The 20,920-nt window shown below is 40.6% G+C and overlaps 1 protein-coding gene across 3 annotated transcripts in view; it reads right to left on the reverse strand.

The window, feature by feature from the left end:
- Positions 1–20,920, reverse strand: part of LOC126853932 (fasciclin-1) — a 215,862-nt gene that overhangs the window by 81,815 nt on the left and 113,127 nt on the right. For all 3 annotated transcript variants that reach the window (XM_050600136.1, XM_050600137.1, XM_050600135.1), the window contains exon 2: positions 1,033–1,168. In XM_050600136.1, the coding sequence (XP_050456093.1) occupies positions 1,033–1,168 (136 nt within the window). The remainder of the gene's footprint in view (positions 1–1,032; positions 1,169–20,920) is intronic.

Raw genomic sequence — 20,920 nt, forward strand, 5'->3', positions numbered from 1 at the left:
GATAGCTAAATACTTTTGCATCGAAATATTAAAAAGCAAACTATTTGTCCGATCTTCGGAATGAGAGCAATTTCGCGTGAATGCAATTGTCTCGCGCGCAATCTCGTTTCGATTTCTATCCGACGTACAATAAAGTGCAACAGGATGCATTAACGTGGACGGATTGGCTGACACGTCGGCTCGCTGACGCCGCGCGATATTAGTCAGCTACGCTCAATTGCAACAATGCCCTTCCCCCGCCCTCCCTTTCTATCAGGATCTACATCGATGAATGCCCGAATGATCGTAAACGGGAATACGTCGATAACGAACATTACCGCCACCGTTACTTCCCGTTATATTCGCAGTCATCGAAGAAGCCCTGAATTACGAAAGCGCGTCCGGTGCGCATATCGAATGCATCTTCCGATCTGACGCGGCTTTGTAACTCGGCGGATGCATTACGGATGCAAACGCTCGGGCGGCTCCGGTCGAGATCAAAGCGCGAAATACCGAAACTCGGCTCGCTGAAGCTAATGCACTTGGGCGCGGCGAAACGCGAAAGCCGGACGAAGAAAGGAAATAATGCAGATGCGGTAGAGAGGTAGAGACGGCCTCGCGCGCAAACTGTGGAAATTGAGTTTCCGATCGTGTCGAGAATTTTCTCGCGTCATCGCGGCGCCTATTCCGGAAAGTACGTGATACAATAGCGGAGAGAACGAAATTTTCTTGATTGTTTGTACATTTCGCAGACGAAGCTTTTAAATATTGATCGCATGCGCACACACATACATATACATATACGTATGCTTTGTTCTTTGTCATATAAATGTATCATTTTACCAGATGAATTTATAAAATTCGCTAATTAGTTTTTAATTTTTTCATTATAGAAAGCATGCATTTTATTGCATTTTTGATATTTATTAATGTTATTAGTAAAAGAAAAATTCCACTTTTGTATTTTTCAAAATGTTTCATTGCTACCGATATATTCTATATCTTCATTTTAGGGAAATTAATGAAAATAAAAAGATATTACGATATACTCACACATATGATACAGAACCAGATTCTTTATGCTTCCGTTGTATTCCTGGAATGCTCGATTAGTCGGCGCAAACACAGTCACGTGGCGATATGTGAGAGTCGTATTGGCCACTTGACTTGCTTCCAGGAGCTGATAAAACTGTAACAAAAAATCGCAATACGGTTTTAAAGCGAGTTTGATCTAGCTGCCTCTTTGCTGATCGCGCCAGTATAATTAACGGACGCGCGGTGCACGCAAAAAAGGAAGAAAGAAAAAATGCCGCATTATATCCTATGCGACCTCACATGGCGCTCCCCAACAAAATCAAACAATCGCTCGCCGCACTCGAGCGGCTAAAAGAGGACCGGCTTTATAGGAGGTCGTTAAATTAATCATCGTCCCCGCATAATAAAGCAGGAAGAAACGAGGAGGGCGGAACGAAGGCGATCGATTCTGACATCGGCTCGAACGCTTCTTCTTTGTCAGAAAAAAAAAAAGAATCCCTCCATCTCTCTACGACAGGAACATGCCTCGAGTATTTCGCATCAGCGAGGATTAAAGTTCTCGCAGTTTGCATCTCGAATTCGGGCAAGCATGGGTTCGAGACGCTAGGTACGCGCGAGCTAAAGCATTTAATCCGACGTGTCGGTTGAAATTTTCCGTGGACTTTCATCCGCTGGCGGCGGTGGCGACGGCGGCGCTACAAAGGAACCTCGTTAGTTATCAATGCTTAATTAGCCGGATACAAAGTCCGATCTACCGACGGGTATTACGAGTTCGCCCTCCCTGTTGTAAAACTCTTCTCCCTTTTCCATCCACTGTCGCGTCGCTTGGGAGTTGGGGAAAAAACATACCGCTGAAAGATATTAGACTCTTTAAAATGTTGAATATTTTTCACTGCGCGATTTTAAACATTCCGTATTACATTTTTCAATTTTTACTTTTCAACGTAGTTATTAATTTATTAATCGTTGCGTAATTATTGCTTTTGTGATTTTATATTGTAATTATTATAATTGTTGTAATTATTATATGTATTATTACAATTATTATGTCGTAATGTTGTCATGATAAAAGAGTATAAAATATTTCAATGAAATTTTTAATTCAGCACTCGCGATATTTCGTGACATTTATGCATCCGAACAATTCTACAGACTCTGGAAAAACGAATTCATTCGCATTAGACGCGGAAAGTATGTCGGCCAGTATATATGATAAAAGCCTTGCCGTTTCTGTGGTTCGCTTTGTCGATTTTATGACGCGTGTGGCATTCGAACAAGTTTTACCGCACAAAAGCGTCGCCGAGTCTTCCGATTCTCGTAAAACTCGGCACGACTATCGTAAAAACGCGATTATTTCGTCTCATTGCTTGAAACTCCGCTACTGAGGGAAAACTATGTCGGCGCTCGGCTATAATAAACTGCTAAAGTTTCCGTACGCAGGAGGTGTACCTTGCCGGTGATTTTTCCGCCGCGACAGCACTCGCTCGCTCTAACACACAGACAGTTGTTCGAGTCTTTCGACTTTGTCAAAGTTAATAGAGTACTTTCGCATTTTATATTTTCCTCTTTCAATACACGGTCATGTCCTACACCCATTAAACGTACTTTTTTTAGTGTCATTAAACTCGTTTACAACATTTTTACAGATTAAAAATAATGAAATTACCAACGGCCGATTTTACCTTGATTTTTTTTAATGTTTAAATTTCGCTCTACAAATCACAACTTTTGAGAAAGGCTTTGGAATTATGTTTCGATTGTAAAATCACGAGTTCGCGAATTATTAAGGCCGTAAGTTTCGCGGACGACATTGTCGGAGGCAGGAAACTTTGTTACCGCGGTCATATATGCTAATTAGTACACGGCGGGATAATTGGAAGGGAGATTCGGGGAGCAAGGTCTATTAGTTGTATTGGTCGGTCGGTGGTGTCGGCAGGAAATTTCTGATTAATTAATGGAAGCTATATGCGCCAGGATGCGGTTCATTCATGGCGCTTCTACATTTCACGATAATCGATGTCGCATCTTGCTGTACGCGATATAAATTTAGATCTTAAAATCGAAAGCTCGTTGAGCCGCGACGCGATACATTCGGGATTATTTATGGAGAAGAAACAGAAATATAAGGCAAATGAAATTTTTTTACGAAGGCGCGATAAATACGGAAATTTTTTTTTTCATTTCTCACACAAGGGCCCGTCGTTCAATTCTCGTTAAGAATAACGGCGACGTGGGCCCAATTTGTGAAAAATAATGGTGAAACATGGCTGCGACCTCCTTTATCTCCCTCACTCCTTATCCTCGCGGCGTTCTCTTATCCCTTTCGCCTCCCTTTAACGAAGCTCTTGAGTAATGGAGACATGTCGTGACTCCCGGCAATTAATGCGAGTTGGTTCGTCGAGGCGAGCCCGAGAGAGCGACGGGATTGGTCGGGGATAATAGATAAAAGGAGAGAGAGAGAGAGAGAGAGATGGCAAAAACAGTTCCTTGGATAGAAAAAGATTTCCAGTTTGGTAATCGAGACGTCGTGTTTCGCGTGTCGATTGTCTTGGTAGACACAAGAGTTTTATCAAGTCTTGTATAATATTAGCCATCGAGAGACCTCGTATTGCGAGAAACTCAAGGTTTTAAAGTCACTTTTGATACTTGGCATCTTGGAACCTGTCACAAGGAACTAAAAGCCGTTTGAAGGAGATCTGAACGGTTAAGATGTCTTTTAAGTGTCTTTACAGAGATTTTTTGACATTTATATTCTGTTTGGATGAATCTCTTGATTTCTTAAATTAAATTGAAAGACTTTTGTGTCAAGAGCAAACTATTTAATTAATTGCACGTTTAAAAATTCGCTGCATCTATCAAATTTGTTGACAAAATTATCAGGATGTAAAAGGGATGTTTATCGCGTCAAATGCAATATGTATATATGTACATATATATATGTATATATATATATATATATATATATATATATATATTACATTATGTGTTATTAATATGTGCAATTATTTGCATTTGTAAATTTGCTATTTTTTACTCGGCAAGTAAAAATAGTCGCGTCGATAGGTTAAACGGGAGAAAAATGATTCCGGATGTTTCCATAAAGTATAATTGCGCTGAATCGGGAACGTCAAGAAACCATCGCGACTGTTCGCGGAAATTAGATTAAATTGTACGCTAAAATCTATTTTCTATTTTCTCTTTCTGACATATTTTATCGCATTACGTGCTTTCGAATTATCACGATCTGAGAATAATTTCGCAGCGATATTTGTCATCTCGAAATAAACGCTATATGTATACATTTATCTCCGTGTTCTATTTTTCGAGATTTTTTGCCTTTAATAGATTCAAACATAATTATCGAGAATAATCTTCGTGCTCGTTCGGACATTTTTCAAAACTAAAGACGATTTATAAAAATTCAGCTATTGGCGAAGATTTATGTCCTCGTGTTAAAATTACGGGTACAATAAATAAATGCGACATGGATCTTAATTTTATGTTCCACGTCTTAATTCATGTTCACGTTTCAGTCCTCGAGGCATTTTATCTCACGGCATACATCAGTCGTTATGCTATCGGTTATATATTCTTTTAAAACCATGCTTATTATTTTCGGGAAATAATTAACGGAAAATTAAATATCCTATTTGTATTTTCGTTATTATATTGTGCATTTATCATAATGCACACAGATAATACAAAGAGACTAATGATTATTTCAACTTGAAATTTAATTATTTCAACTGGTGAAATTAATGGCTTTTGTACAATATGCGCGATTTCCGGGTGTTGTAATATTTTTACGTGACTCATTCTCCCAACGTGACATCATTATTCACGCTTCGTCATTTTTTATATAGCCTCAATTCTCATTTTGGAAATGTCGCTTTCTCTAGTTAAAAGTTCAAGTCGTATAATTGCACACTGTATTGTATCTTCGTCGCAAAGCAGATGTAATAATTACATTTAATTTCAATTATGTACAACAAAAGAACAAGAGAAAAAGACGGAGAACACGAGAACTTTGCGTTTTTACGAGTTCGCGAGCTTGAATAGAAGATGAACTAGAGAGAGAGTTGCGTTCACTGTAAGATGGAAGTAACGAAATTTAATTAAGGTGAGTTTACGCATTAAAAAGTTCTCCTGCGCTGGTCCATGTTGCGACTTGAAACTTTTCGGTAACACTAATAAAGCGACATTTCGATTCGCGAGCTTCTATCTTCGTTTCATTCATGGAGACTAGCTTGGCGAGAATATCCTGAAATATATATAGGTACACGTCGTTCGTTCCATTCGCGCGCGAGTAAAAATACAAATTGTTGTTTAAAAAAATGATGCATAAGTCGTTAATCAGATATACTTGATGAACGAGGACCGTACATCACCGTTTTAAATCCATTACATTATTATGTATTAAGATGTATCGGACATCGGGGGACGCCCTTAAACTTTTCTCGTTTCTACGATCGCGTGGATTTGTTTTTGTTGCGCATCACTTCTCTCCCTTGTTTTTATTCTCCTATGCGCCTCCCAACGATCGCACTCTCTCGACGGATACGGATATTTATGCGAATGGGTGAGCTTTCATTCAGGGTCGGGACGAGATGTGCCTCGTCCCGTTTATGAGTCAACGATATCGTCACTCAGGCGAGAGCTTTGCGAATTACATTCACGCGTCAAGAGCTGCGATTAATCTGCATATATTATTATGCCAGTTCATCCGTACGAACGCGCTTTAGTGCTTTATATATGAGTTCACCGAGTTAGAATATATTCTCGAGGCGACATAAAAGTAGATCAAAATTTTGGAGAATCTCCTAAGCATACACTTTTGCGAATTTTTATTATGTTAAAATATTTTAATTTTTAATACATATATGTATTATAAAATTAATTTTTAATACATATATGTAATATAAAATTTCTTATACAGGATTAAAGAGCGAAATGTTTAGATTTCATCAAGCTCGGATTCCCTCAAGAGTTTCGATAGAGCGCACAACATTGATTCATTGACAATGATGACATGTGTTCGTTATATTTTACATTTATTTATTATGCGACGATTCATCCACGCGAATGGATTTGATCGGATGCGCACGATCACATGCAAATTAATATGTCGCGGGACATTTTCTCCCCTTTAAATTATTCAATCTCAAACTATTCAACATGCGTAGCAGTCAATAACGAAGCAGACTTGTGTCAATATACGTTATTTCGAGGGAATCGCGCTTGCTAACATCACTTCGATGCATTGATAGGGAAACAACAATATCATCTCGACGTAATAGTGGAGAGAGCATCGTTTCGATGTGGCAGCAATCAAGAGTAACGTTGCAAAGCCAAGAACAACACCTTAGCAGCCATGTTGCAATTTCTCTTTGATACCGATGCCATTACTACGTGCAAATTACTTCTCGATTCGATTCGATATCGGAACTATAAAGCCGCTCTCCTGGCTTGCGCCTGATAATGTCTTTGTTGTCATGCATTATATACACGTATGCTCATGTTTATACATTCCCAGATATATCGGGTGTCTTGGATTATCGCTATTATTACACCGGTTACATGTTTTTTTGATTAATTTCAATTTGATCTCTGACGCGTAAATGTGCAAAATTAGATCTCCAGTTAGAATAATTCTAAGGACGATTACATAACATTCACTCTTAAAGAGGAAAATTTCTGACTGTCATTTTCGTCTAATAGATTATTTGCTCGTGATTCATTTATAAGATATCCGAGATTAAAAGTTAAAAGGTCATGAAAGAGAAAGCTGAGACTAAATCGATGGCGGAAACGGTCGACGAAAACGGCGTCGTTGATTTTGGAACTCCCTGTATATAATGCACGTTGCGCTCTGCATATCGAAAGCGCTGCATAGATGCATTATGGGCCGCGTATTATGCAGTATGGCCCGTTGCAGGCAATTCCATTGTAAATTGACCGCGTGCGCATTGATAGGAGAAATGCGCGTCAAGAGGAAGGAGAAACGGCGAAAAGGATACCGAAAGAAGGTGGTCGTCGCTTGCGACAGAAAAGCGTGAGTCGGTAAAAGCCCTTATATTGAATACGTGGGTCACATCTCAATATCTCGATGCACTTACTCGCGCCACCGATATTTCGCCTCCGGGGGTTGTTTGAGAGCGTGACGCGTGCTCTGCCAGCGTTGACGATAAGCGTTGACGTTTAAAGATTCGGGCACCCGTCTCTTCAGATTATGGATAATAAAATTATGGAACGTACAATTTAATCGATCGTTTAGAGCCGCAAATTGTTCCGCGAGTTTATTTGTTTTCTTACATTTTGTAATTAGTAACAGCCAATTATAAATTGGAGGCAATAACGCATCATGAAATGTTTGAATATTTGCTCTGTTTAGAATATCGTTCCGCTCAGCGGAGCTTTAAATACGGTATTAATTCGAGATATATGTTCGAACGGTGCGAGCAATTTCGGCCGATTAAATTATTTTGGGTTCGCGGAAATTTCCTGTAATATATAGCGGGGACTATCTGTCACACATTGTGCAGTCACCATATACGTAAAAGAATTTATGGATCTATGGTTTGCGATAGCGCGAACGGCCGTTACGTTAAAATATTAAACGCCATCTATTCTAACTTTCATGGTTCGCATGATTCTGCGATCGTCATATACTTTATCGGTCGTAATTTCTCGCGAACGGCCGGGAGATTTACTACTCGACGTACCACGTGACTCATCGCCGTGGCATCGTCGTCCCCTTATAAACAACCCGGAGAAATGAATTTCGGACAACGAGAGTACGAGGGTGAGATCTCCGACTGGCGCCATCGGAACGACCCCTTAAATCCCACCCCATCCTGGGGATCACGATTTTCTTGGATGTTCGTGATCGCCATACGTTGCAATGCCGGGATCGTTCGCGTTATCGATACTCGTCACTTATCTTATCAGTCATTTGACTTAAAATATCTCTCGCCTGGGGCGATAAAAATGAGAAAACATCCATGAGAAAATAGAGAAAAAAGAGGAAAAATTAATTCGATAGAAAGAACAAACGTTTAATGAAAAGACTAATCTCAAAAAATCGCAGTCGCGCGCGCCGATCGATTGGGAATATAAAAAAGGGCTTCATCTCTCGATTCATAAATATTTCATTCTCCGATGATGAACATACATCACAGACCAACCCCCGCTGTTAATGTTATTTATGTTACATGCCGGAACGGATGGCGCGCTAGTTACTTAGCGATATGAAAATTCTCGAATTACCATCGTCGTCGAGTCATCCGAGCGCGCCCGTCTCTCGCGACTCGCCGTCTTTCACGATCGATCATCCGTCCGTCCCCCGCATTCGCGAGACGTCTTTCGAGGATCGTGGTGGGATTGATGCACGACGATGTAAGATGTCTGTCTATTCATTTTCTCATGACTCGATAATCGAATTTTCGCGAATAAACATTTAATATTTCTTTAAACGGCAAACAATACGTGACTTTGAATGTATTAAAAATTCCAGCTGATTTTATTGACGTAACGATTACATACTATAAGATTCTAACGTTCCAAAGTGTATATGAGACATTTTAAAATATGAAAAATGTCAGAATTAAAAAATTAAGTTCTCTAAGAAGATTAATTTTCCTACTTAATCGCGACAATAAATTGACGAAAAATTTATTCGAAGTTATCGTATAATACGATATAATTGATACGTATTATACGACACTACATATCCTATATGTATAAAATCATTGAATGGGGACGGCCTCTAGAGGATTTCATCGAATTTACGTTCCATATCCTTAAGGGGTTAATCCGGCAACGTGGTAATTAATGATACGCCCTCACCGGAACGGAAACGCGCGTACGCATCTCGCTGAATAATTAAACACGCGTCCCGCGACGACGCGCGGTATCGCGGCAAACTAAAAACAAGGAAGTGGTTGTTAATCAAGCCCAGACGTTACCCAGTTGTGTGTTATCGTCGTGCGTTCTCCGTCGCACGTGTTCGCACGCCGCGGTCCCAATTCTCATTAACAATTAGAATCCGCAGTGATTATGCTCGCGCTAATTGGTAATCAATATTCAGTATAACCATTAAAGGCCGGGCCAGACGACTGAATATCGATAGGGTCGGTCGACCGCCGAATCTGCAATCGGTTAATAGTAAGCGATACGACGGAAGGAGGGGACCGGAATCGGCAAGTAACAATGCCACATCCGGAACACTACGTGACTTGGCGAGGATACCATTGGCAAGCCATTCTCGTGCGGCTTCAGCTTAATTTATCGATACCAACAAGGTAGATTCGTTGAAAAAACGAGAGAACGTCTTCATTTCGTAGAATGCGTCATATGTTTATGCGTGTATATATGTCAGAATTAAAACTGTAGGAACTGTTTTTGATCTTGGATTGTCAGCATTTTATGACATAAAGGATTTATGAGCTAATTACGAATTAAAACATTCGTTCGTCGCCCTCGCCTCGCTCCTCGTGCGATCTTCTTCCCGGTAACTTTGATTGAGTGAGTTTACTACAAAGTTGGTCTATAACTCGCCTACTTTTTGGACGTTTACGGAGCAAGCAGAACAGGGATGCGAGAGAAGGAGAGAGAAGAAAGAAGGATGGGAAGGGGCGGGATATCATTTACTTCGCCTCGTCTCGCGGTCAGGCCTCGATCAATTAAAACTTCACCGAGTTTGATTTATCGAACGACTTTGATTGCGGCTCCGTTAAAAGAGGGTGTGCGCGCGCCACTAGCAATTTCTTCTTCCAAACTTCTCCAGGAACTCTGAAAGTTCTGAAAATGATCTAGTTGCTGTCTTTCAATTCGCTCAATTATATCACGTGTTACTTTTCATTATTATCGAAATGCGTGTGGGTGTAGTAATATTAAATAAAGATATATATATATATATATAGTGAATATACATTAGTACATCCAAGTTTTGATTTTGAAAACTTCTACAGTACCTAAGATAGTTTCTACTCGTTGCTTCTTGCATGTTCTCGGATGGATGACAGGCGTCGATCCGCGTGCTCGAATCTCAACGAGGGACCCTAAATTCCATCCGAATCTCCGGCGAACTAGTTTCGGTCAAAGTAGGTGGTAATTTCGCAGTAGCAGCAACTACCACACATCCGATTTACTCTGGTCGAGCGAGCAGCATCCGGACTATCCGGGCGCGATCTGCTATTCCCGCGAGGAACTTCGCTCCTCGTTTATCTTCATTATCGTCGTATCTGTCCTCGGTTACGGCAACGCGGGCAGAACGTGAGAACCTCGCGTCCGCCAAACGCGCGCCTCCGTTCAGCCGGTGCATGCGTATATAAACATATGAATATTTATGAAACGTTTATCAGAGAGAGAGCCGCGGACAGGCAATAGATTCCGTTTTTCCGGATCACGTTTCGGTTTCGATACCCGGCCGGTCCTGAACCGATACCGCCGCCTCCATCATCGATGTCGGAGGTTTCGCACCCAGCCGTTTCGTACAACGTTTTTCCATTTATCTGCGACGCCGGTGTTTACCATAGCACGACATACGCACCGAAGTTTTATTTTTCCACTATTTCTCCTTTGACCGGCGATGAGGCGCGTATAAACGGACTGCCCTCTTTCTCATCCGCCGCGAGTTTGCCCCGCTTTTGTTTTTCAGCTGCTCTTTTTTCTTTTCTCTTTGTCTCCTCGCTTCTGCGCTCTCCGCTTCGCTTTCACTTGCCGAGTTTGGCCTGCCTCTCGATACTCTTTCATTGAAGAATGCAATAAATTTTTTTTAAAATTGAATTAAAATAAAAATAATTTTTTTACATTTACATACAAATTAAATATTTGAAGACCGGAAAATTTACTAATAAATTTAATCTATGAAACTAAATTATTTTATTTGAAAACTCAGTTTTAACCATAAAATAGCATTCATTCAGAATATATCCTAGAATCTGTCACTTGGAGAATGTGGAAGACATTTTAAAAAAATTCTATTTTCTCGATATTTGTTGCAGTAAAAATGTTGTTTCCCTTTTCCATACGATTCTCCAAAAGAAGATTGAAAGACCCGTGGTGTTTCAATTTACACCGCGTGCCATTTTGCGTTTGATAGTCGTGATCGACGGTTGGGGTGGTAAAAAGTGCGCGGCACTTTGAATTTTCGGCATATTTACGACGGAATTGATTTAGGGAGTCCCTGTTTCGAGCGTGCGACCATTTAAAAGCCGAGCAAATAAACGGAGAAGTTCGTGTACGTAACGACGCCACGAATCCACGAACTGTGGGGAAACATGCCATGGCTCGAAACCTCTCAACAAGATGAAATTTGATTTACTTCGAAGCCGACAGGAAGGAATCCTTAAGAGCGGTAAACAGGGGATTGTAGCTTGTATGCAAATTTGCAATATGGACGATATTAATCTCATCATCTTCAATATTTTCGCTTTGTACAATATTTACCGCGTCAATATATATATATAATTGAAAATGCAAAAATCTCTAATAAATTTGATATATTTGAGATACCTAAACGTTAGAATTTAATTGTCAAAAAAATCGATAAATTTCAATAATTTTATACCATTTAACTACCATTTTAGTGAGGAAAATCTAATTATATGAGAGAACTTTTTCTCTCTGACAATACAATATATATATAACTATTTTAATTCTGTCTGTTATTGTACAGAAACAGGTACAGGCAACAATGCATTGAGAAGACAAGGAGATAATAAAATAAACTGTTAACGATAAAGCGACGCGCAGAACGCGCGATTTGGCGGTATGTAATTAAACAAAAGCACCGCTTCAAAAGGCATCCACTAGGGAGACGATTAGGGTTTCAATACGACCGCATTTTGCGCAATTCGACCGTCTGCAAAAAGCGCATTTGCAATCCAAAGAGAGCGACCGTCCGGATTCACAGGCGAAATAATTCCGTAAATTGGTACAAAATAATTAGATTAAACGATATTCTCGCGACCCATTAGCTAATTAAATCGCAAAATTACGTTTATGGTAATTAACAATTGCGCAATACAATGGCGCACGATCGTTTGTCCGCTTGACAGGATATACGCACGGTGATAAGGATAACGGTATCGTCATCGATCGGAATAATAACAATTAGCGCGACTCGCGTCGCTGATTAATTCCTCTCATCCGTTCCGAGTTTAGATACGCGTCACCGCTTTCATTTATAATCGCGTTTTCTACGAAATGGAAATCTTTCCGCTGTCCCGACTGAATCCTCCTTCCCTTCCATGTTTATACTTTAATGGCGAAAGGGTAAGGGATCTTTCGCTGAAAGGTTTCGCTTTACCCTTTTCAGATGCGTCGTTGCGCAACACTTGAGAGACTCTTGTAATAATGCTTTTGCCCCTTCTTCCTCTGCAAAATCCTTTTCGTCCGGTCGACACGCACAGATTATTTCCTGCTCGAGAGATGACGCTCTTCGGATAATTTAATAATTCTGTGAGCAGGGCAATGCGACGCGTATAAAAACAATTTGTTTATTTGTTTGATGAAACAATTATTTATCTAAAGAAAAGTGACGCGATTACGAAAGCAATAGTAATGAAATAAAAAAAAAAAAATGTAGAATTAAAATTTTTTTCACCATTTTACACATATGATAAAAATTTATAAAGGGACATTATTATTGGATGCAATCCCGAATAGTGGTTTCCAACTTTCGATCTTTTTATACTTGAAAGGAACCAAAAAAATACTTTTCCTTTGCTCTACCTGCCGAGTTCCACGAGTAGTAGAAGTATTTACAGCAAGAGTGTTCGCGATTTTTTGCAAAGGCGATTGGCGGCAAAGGCTGCTATTTCTCTTGCAACAAAGCGTTTGGCTATTACAATGTGACGCGTGTCACCAAAACACACTTCAAAGAGTCTTGATCGGGGAGGGGTCACGATAAAGCCCGAACGAGAGTCCCTTTCCGCCAAGTTTCGGAAATAGCGAGGGAGATTGATTGTCGGCAACGTAGCGTATTACGAAATCTACGTTTTATCTTGCTCGCGTGTATGAGAGTGCGGCACATCGGAACGGACGAAGTATACTTTTGGCCGATTCGTTGCGCGTCTGCTTTGTACGCGAGCTATCGGAAACGAGGCGTGTCGGAGTGGCTGTTTGTAGCGTCAAAACGTCGGACGAAATCGACATTTGGGATGTTTTTAGACGTCGAACTGGATCTACAACGGGGGCGACTTCGCACGGATGGTAGTCGCTGGAAAACAACGTCTTCAAGTCCGACACGGTTTTCGAATTCTTGATGGAACGATCTAAAACTTTGGACACGGTGATTTTAGTTGCATTTCACAGATCGACGTTAATGTCGAAGTAATGACGAACTTTTGTTAAAAATCTTGAAACTGATAAACTCAATTTAAAGACTTTCCATCAGATGGATATAAAATGATGGAATGTTTGATGCAGAGTTTTTATATTAATTTAAGCAATCAAAACTGTGTGATATATATATAATTGGTGAATAAATAATAAATTTAAAAATTCATCAGTATTAAAAAAAAAAAAAAACTAGAATAAATCGCTTTCGAAATATTTAAAAGATGTTTTTTTTTTCATATTTAGGCAATCCGATTATTTTGTAATCATATATTTTGATCTTTGAAGTATATTTTCCCTTGCGGCGATGGACTTTGCATTTACTATAATATTTAATTAATAGACGCTTCAGTCATTCATCTACATATCATAACTTTATCCGCGAAATCGGTCTTTCGAGCATTGCGTGACAGACGGCTATCTAGCCCAGGGGTTGTTGTCGGACGGTAACCGTAAAGTCCTAAAATCATTAACGAGTTTGCACGTACCCTATTTCGCTCCAAGAATAAATCTGTTGATTTCTAGACGGCATTAGGGTCGGACAGTAAACAAATATAGCACTTATCGATAATTCGTAAAAATCTACGGACCCTTTCTAGATCGTCATTAAACACCACAGGAGGGTGGCGACTGGGGGTTTGAGTATCCCTTATACCCGGCGGCGATTAAACGACAACTGTCGGGAGTCCCCGGCTTCGTCGAGACGCATCTGCGCGCCCTTCGCATTTCTCGAGCGACTTCGTTCGATAAAACTATCCTCCCTTTTTACGCCTTGCTGATCGTCGAAAAGGAAAGTCGACACGATAGATTATGATCCGATAACTGCGGAGAAACCGGCAACGGCTGACTCCTCGTTTTAACGTCAGATGACTCGAGGCTATTTTACCGATCATACTTACGAAGGGCTAAAAGATAGAAAATAAGAAAATCGTTCACGAAATTTTGAAAACTAATAAAATTATAGTGGAAAGAACGCGAATACAAACTTACGATAATCCGATAATATGCATTGTATATCGATTTTCCTCGATAAATACTTTTCTTTAATATTTAAGTTGCTGATACAAGGATTAATTAAAACAAGAAATTTTGCAAGAAATTTCAACTTTCTGAATATTCGGAATTTCATATTTTAAATAATAAAAGTTAAAGTACAAGTGACTGTGTGCAAATATTCAACATCAAAGAATTATAATTTAAAAGAAATTGAGTTTTATTTGCATCTTAATAACACATATCAAACGTAAATCAAATCAAACTTTTCACATTTTTTACGTTATGCTGAAAATAAATTACTTCAAAAAATTATAACTCGGCGCGCAATATTTCATATTTTCTCTACTCATATATATTCAATATATGTATATTTTATTTTATATATTTTTCTTTTTGTTATATGATACTTAATATTAAATGAATTAATTCGTATATAATATTGCAAAATTGTATGGGAAATTTTATAAAAATATATGCTATGAGAATGATAAGCATTCACCGGTTAGGCATTCAAAGATATGTATGCATCCATTCAAAATTAATTTCATCCGCGTCATATAATCATATGCGAAGTAGCAGGAGAAAATCATCGCGATGTCGGCAAGAAAAATTCTCTCTTTTTCTCGAAAAAAATTTATAAAATATGTATTACGCGCTTACGAGAAAGAAAGAGACAGGGGGGGAAAAGAGAAAGAAAAAAATTTCCTATACACTGCGTTTCAGTGGACATTCATTTGGCCGCGTAACGATGCTTTGTCGCACGAAGCGGAATGCCCCTTAGTAAGGTAGTCTGCCGGCGTGTGTTCTCTTTTCGGAAGCCGTTGGCAATTGCCGGCAGCAGGCGCCGGATTTCAAAGGCGAAAAAGCTTGCGCGAGATCGGTAGCAACCCTTTTTCGAGCGTGTGTCTCCCAGGTACGCAAAAACAAACGACGAGACGAGACTGCGCCCGTTGCATCGCCATCGGTCCTCCTTTGAAACGCGATATAAAACACGAACTACTTCCCCTACGTTCCCTTTGCTCGAATCCATATATTTAACTGGCGCGGCGGACTCGCCGTGGAATAAAAAAAATGTCACGAGGGTAGACTTTGCAATCCTGTTCTTGGACGCGGGGAGTAACAGCAAGCAGCGTATCTCTAGCGTGTGTGTCTTTTCATAATTTTTCTCGGCGCGTGAATCTTCCATGCGGCCTGCGTCGGCCGGTTCTGTGAATTTTCGGTAGTACGCGGAAGAATAAAGAGAGAAAAAAAAGGGAGAAAGATTTAAAGGAGATTCTAGAAAAGAAAAAAATGGGAAACTCTATTCGAGTAATAATACAATTTGAGAAGAGAAAAAACAATTGTATATTTTAATTATAAATTGTAATATTTTATTTGCAGGGTCACGTGCACAAGGGAAATGATGTAAAATAACTAGCGAATATGAAGGGAAATATTTTACGGGATAAATGAGTAGTAGAGAGAGAGAGAGAGAGTTCACATCGTACATTTACACACGCGCACATATATCTTTTCTAATGGCGGAGAGTATTAATGAAACTAATGTCTATTAATTAGTAGCTAAGTGTTATGCGGCATATCCATTAGTGATAATCACGTTAACTAAAATCGGGAAATCAGGGACCGAGGCACCGATAGTGTTTAACGTGCGCGGCCAGGATAAATTATCGGACGTCTCTGATAATTATCAGATAAATATTACACGGGATGTATCCATTAGCGGCGATCGCGCGCGCGCCAGTTAGATGTACCTAGATTTCATAAACCCGGTGCGGATATGCGGCCGGTGCGTCGATAACGGTATAAATAAACGGAAATCCGAAGCAAATTGCCGAATATCATATAGAGCGTTTACATATGTATCGTTCCATCGCGATCGTACGTGCTTTCATGCATTACGTTAGCGTTACATCGCGCGCGGAAATCCGCGGTCACGCGAGATCTGTTTTGCGTTGCCGTGTCATTCTTGCATATCGCCGCGTGCGTGCTACTACAGTTACCCCAATTACGGTTCTCCGCGATGCTCGTTACGCCCTGCTTGTTTGCGCTGATAGATCCCTGCTGTATTTTCCACGTGATTTTGCCGCGTGCCACAGCACGAACCAATCGCGCAACGCTACCGTCTGTGTCCGAGCTCTACTTTTCGCCGGCACTTTGGTGAGAGAGAGAGAGAGAATTCACGGCAAACTCGACTCGCGAACCTTGTTTCCGAGTAACACGCGGTGCAGGTTGGAAATGTGGCCTGTACGATATCCGGCAAGTCCCGCGGGCTTTACAATAATAAGATGATTACGCGATCGACACATTCGAACATTGGCCCTTTCATCGCATTCTCTGTGTCCTTTCGCAGATTTCATTCTATGCGGCAACAAGACAGCGGCCTGTATCGGCGGGAATGGTAACGAAAGGACAGGAGACACGGAAACGTAATAAAGCCGATATAGTCCAAGGACGACGAGGATTGGAAAGTAACTAGATGACCGAAAGGAATCGAGCGACACGTGGAGAGAGGATGAAAGGAGGGAGCGTACGGACGGAAAGAGAAATGGACAAGGGAATGGACGACAGCGCGGGCGCGGAGGCGGCAAATTGAAGTTCGGGTAAGTGGAAAGCCAATTTGAAGTTTCTTGTTGTTGAAAATAAGATGATGGAAAATTATTGGGTGTCGTAACGGTCCGCGCGGGGCACGTACGTTCCCATCTCACGCGGCCGCGAACGGATAGAATCTTTGGCGACGGGAAAATTGGAAACCGCTTTGTCGGCGTATTATGGGAATCCGCCGGATGCAGCCGGTGAGATTTCCAGCGCCGATGTGTCAACAACACGACGCGCGATACGTTCGGTTTTCCGCAAATCGACGAGGCGGAAAGTCCATAACGGCTCATCGCGAATTCGAGAGATAATTTATGCGCGCAATCGTAAATGCGGATGTACTATATCGAAAGTAGATTATCTCATTTTGTATACAATAGGAAACATTCGCGGGAAAAATATACGGGGAATAATCGAGATTTTTTTTTTTTACTATCGTGTAACGTATTACGAAATCTGAGCGCGCAACGCGATTCGCATGTTTTTAATTAAAACGCCAAGCTTAATGAAGAATTTCGATAGATGCATGTAAACGATTATATTCCGTCCATTTTCCGTGTCTGCGGACAAATGATCGGCGAGCGCATTTGCACAGCGCGGGCCGGATATGCGTTTTGCAATCGTCGTGCGCCGTGCCGTTTAATTTATTTCTCCCCCGTCCTCACTTACTCAACTCCCCTCCCCCGTTAGTGCGCCGCGACGAAATTAAATTTAGGCGTTTGTTTATACGCGCACGGCGTACTGTGCGCGCGACGAGATTATCGGCTAGCAACGTTGTCCTATCGGAAATGTCCAACCGCGAAAATGAAAGCGGACGTGTCGCGCTTTCAGACATTTCGCAAATTTGCGGCCGCGCACGCAACCAATTAAATTAACAAATTTTATTCGGCCGCACATGACGATTATCCCTTCGTACAGCGCTTACGGAAATAATAATCGGGCAGAATTCCGGAACAGTTTTGGAAAGGGGCCTCCGTTTTCTTCCCTTCTTAAACTAACGTCGCCATCTCCCTCGATGATCAATTTGCCACTACGACATTAATAATGTCAACATCTCGATTCACACTCTCAAAGAATAATATTGTTTCGCAATTACTTTCCGCTCCGTAGTGTTGGACGGAAAATAACTGAATTGTGCAGTCGGTTTCTAAGTGTTTGTACACGAGGGGTAATAAATTTTTGTTAAATTCTCTCAACCCATTCGCCAGAAGCAGAGATGCGAGGGGGGGGGGGGCAAAAATACGTTTAAAAATAATTTTAGTTATTCTCGCGATGAGACAAATCGATGTAACGATGTAAGTGTTATTACAATATTCAAAATTCGTGTTTTGCTTACATAGCAAAACTGTCGCACTATGTAACGTTGTAGAGACCTCGAAGGAGTTATAACATCTTGCTTGAATTCACCGAGTGCCCTCTTAATCGTTCCAAAGACAAGAAGGCACTAGACGACGGTCCATCGACGATCGTATATCGAATTAGGTCATATCTTATATGCGGGTTAGTGTTTGTGCTTCGGTACAAACACGAGCGCAAAAGCACACAATGTGTATACACGCCACGTGGAAAGTCCTACGTTCGGTCATACGTCGTTCGTTACCGACCCGGACGCCATAGTTGAACTTAACTTCGCTCACGGGATGTTTGCCGGTTAATTCTCCGAGTCGTATTACATGTACAATGCGGCTAGCATGGAAAACGGGGCTGGTTTCCTATATGTACTTGGTTCCTCGTCGTATACCGGGTCGATTTTGTCCTTTTCAACGTCCTACTGTAATATTCATCGCACGAAACATTCCATACACAAAATAAAACTAAATAGAATTTTCCGACAAATTCATTAGACTCGTAATAACTTTGGCAACTTTATATATGTCGCAATTATCATAGTGAGCTCCCGGATCGCATGACGGGTTTTTAGTTAACGTAGTCACTGTAATATCATATAGAATGGCTTCTGTGTAGACTGCCGGGGGGGCCATAATAGACTGTAATTGCCCCTAATGAAATATAATCATTGTTTCCACGCTGCTACCAGCATTCTGTATTAAAGCGATCCCGAAACTTTGTTTTTGAGTTATTTATGAGATTAACGTATAATGAAATATAGTCTCGTTTATAGCAAATATGCCCGTCGGCGTTAAAGGATATATATACAGCGGAAGTTTATACTCGTATAAATTCCAGCGTCAACCGAATTAATAACTACTTGGAATCGAAAGTATCGCGAGCGCGTAAAATCGCGCGCGCATCACGCGATAAATAACGGATCGATACGTGAGAATTTATCAGTTTTCCATCTTTTTTCTTTTTTTTCCTTTTTTTTTTTTTATTCGTTCGATTCCACACACGAACGGTGGGCTCTCATCGGGGAAAACGCTTGACAAATTTATCTGCCACTACTGCCGCTCTAAAGGACAGCCGTACGTGTACCACGTACAGCACCTATCGATCCTGTCGAGTATGCGAGGACACGTTTCTGCTTTCGGGTATAGTATCGAACGGAAGTAACACGTTCGCGTAATCGCGAACTGTGAATGGCCCGGATTCGAAAAATAGATTCGCATAAAAATATTAATTCGCGGTTGAGGATAAAATACGGATAAAATAAGGTAGTCGAAAAAAAAATTAAAATCTTGTTCTGCACTTTTTCGTCCGATATATCGCCGGATATATCTCAAGTCCGTGGCGGATAAGATCGAGAGTATAAAATCGGTTTAATCTCTAAATTATGCGATTCTTAATCAAATCCCATTTCTCCGTCTTTTCCGAGCGCGTACGATTAATCTCCTCGAATCTCTCGGTTCGTATCTGTTTAATTATCCTTCACCGTCTACGTAATTATTTCTGGCGAGGATTCGCGTTTAATTGACGCTACGTATTGCTGCTCGCTTCGATTTTCAACGATGCCCATCGTGTCACTTGCCGGCAAAAACCACGCAGATCTTAATCCAAGTCTGATAATCGTTCGTTCGCGTCTGGGATTTGGTTTATCGGATAAATCTTTGTACGAATACTAACGTAGTTCTGTCAATTTTCGCTTCTTTTGCTTATCGAGAGAGAGAGAGAGAGAGAGAGAGAGAGAGAGAGAGAGAGAGAGAGAGAGAAAGAGAAAGAGAAGCGCAATCGAAGACCGAAAGACTGCGGGGATGCGAATTTATTATTATTCGCAACAGACACGAGTTTGCAAATCTCGGGGGAACAATACCGGCTCTATAAATTTTTTGCGAGAAATCGAGAAACACTGGATCGTGATTTCCGCAATTAATACGACCGGAATGTAAACGCAAGTGAGAAATTTTACTCGCTCGAGTGTCCTTTGATCATTCGGTAACTACGGTTAACTCGGAATAATGAAACCGGCGCTTTACGCTCACTTCGGTTCGCCTTAATTAGTGTCGTAATTAAATGGAAGTTTAAGCAGCGAATGGAGTTCACTCCGGAGTCCGTGGAAATCTTCGACGTACTACTCGACCTCGGGTCCTCTTCGAAGTTACTTCTCGCACGCGCGACTTCATTCACTGTTTCTTATATATTAAATGCCATCACACAGTTTTGTATCTCATATTATGCATATGTACTAATTGCAATTTTCTTTATATCATGTAGGCTTTTGCGCAAAGTTTTCAGACTTTTTTCTGAATATTTTACTAATTGCCTAAAATCTCACGGATTGATTCTATCAATTTTGATACTGTTTCCTTGCAAAAATCATTAAAAAAAATTGCTTAGAATTTATTTTGAGATTAAGATTCTAATATCTGAGATAATTGCTTGCGAGACTAGTGTAAAGTTTAGAATGAGATCGCGCGATGTTAATTCGAGAGATCTCGAGAGTCAGGAGTTTAATTTCGTAGGATAAATTTTCGTCGATTCCTTCCGCGACGTATCCTACCTTACGTCGATATGTAGATGAGATCCTACATATGTATATCACGCATAGATAAATATGAAGACTATCTGCGGGCATACATAG

The sequence above is a fragment of the Cataglyphis hispanica genome, chromosome 13, assembly GCF_021464435.1.
Source record: "Cataglyphis hispanica isolate Lineage 1 chromosome 13, ULB_Chis1_1.0, whole genome shotgun sequence".
Classification (NCBI taxonomy): Eukaryota; Metazoa; Arthropoda; class Insecta; order Hymenoptera; family Formicidae; genus Cataglyphis; species Cataglyphis hispanica.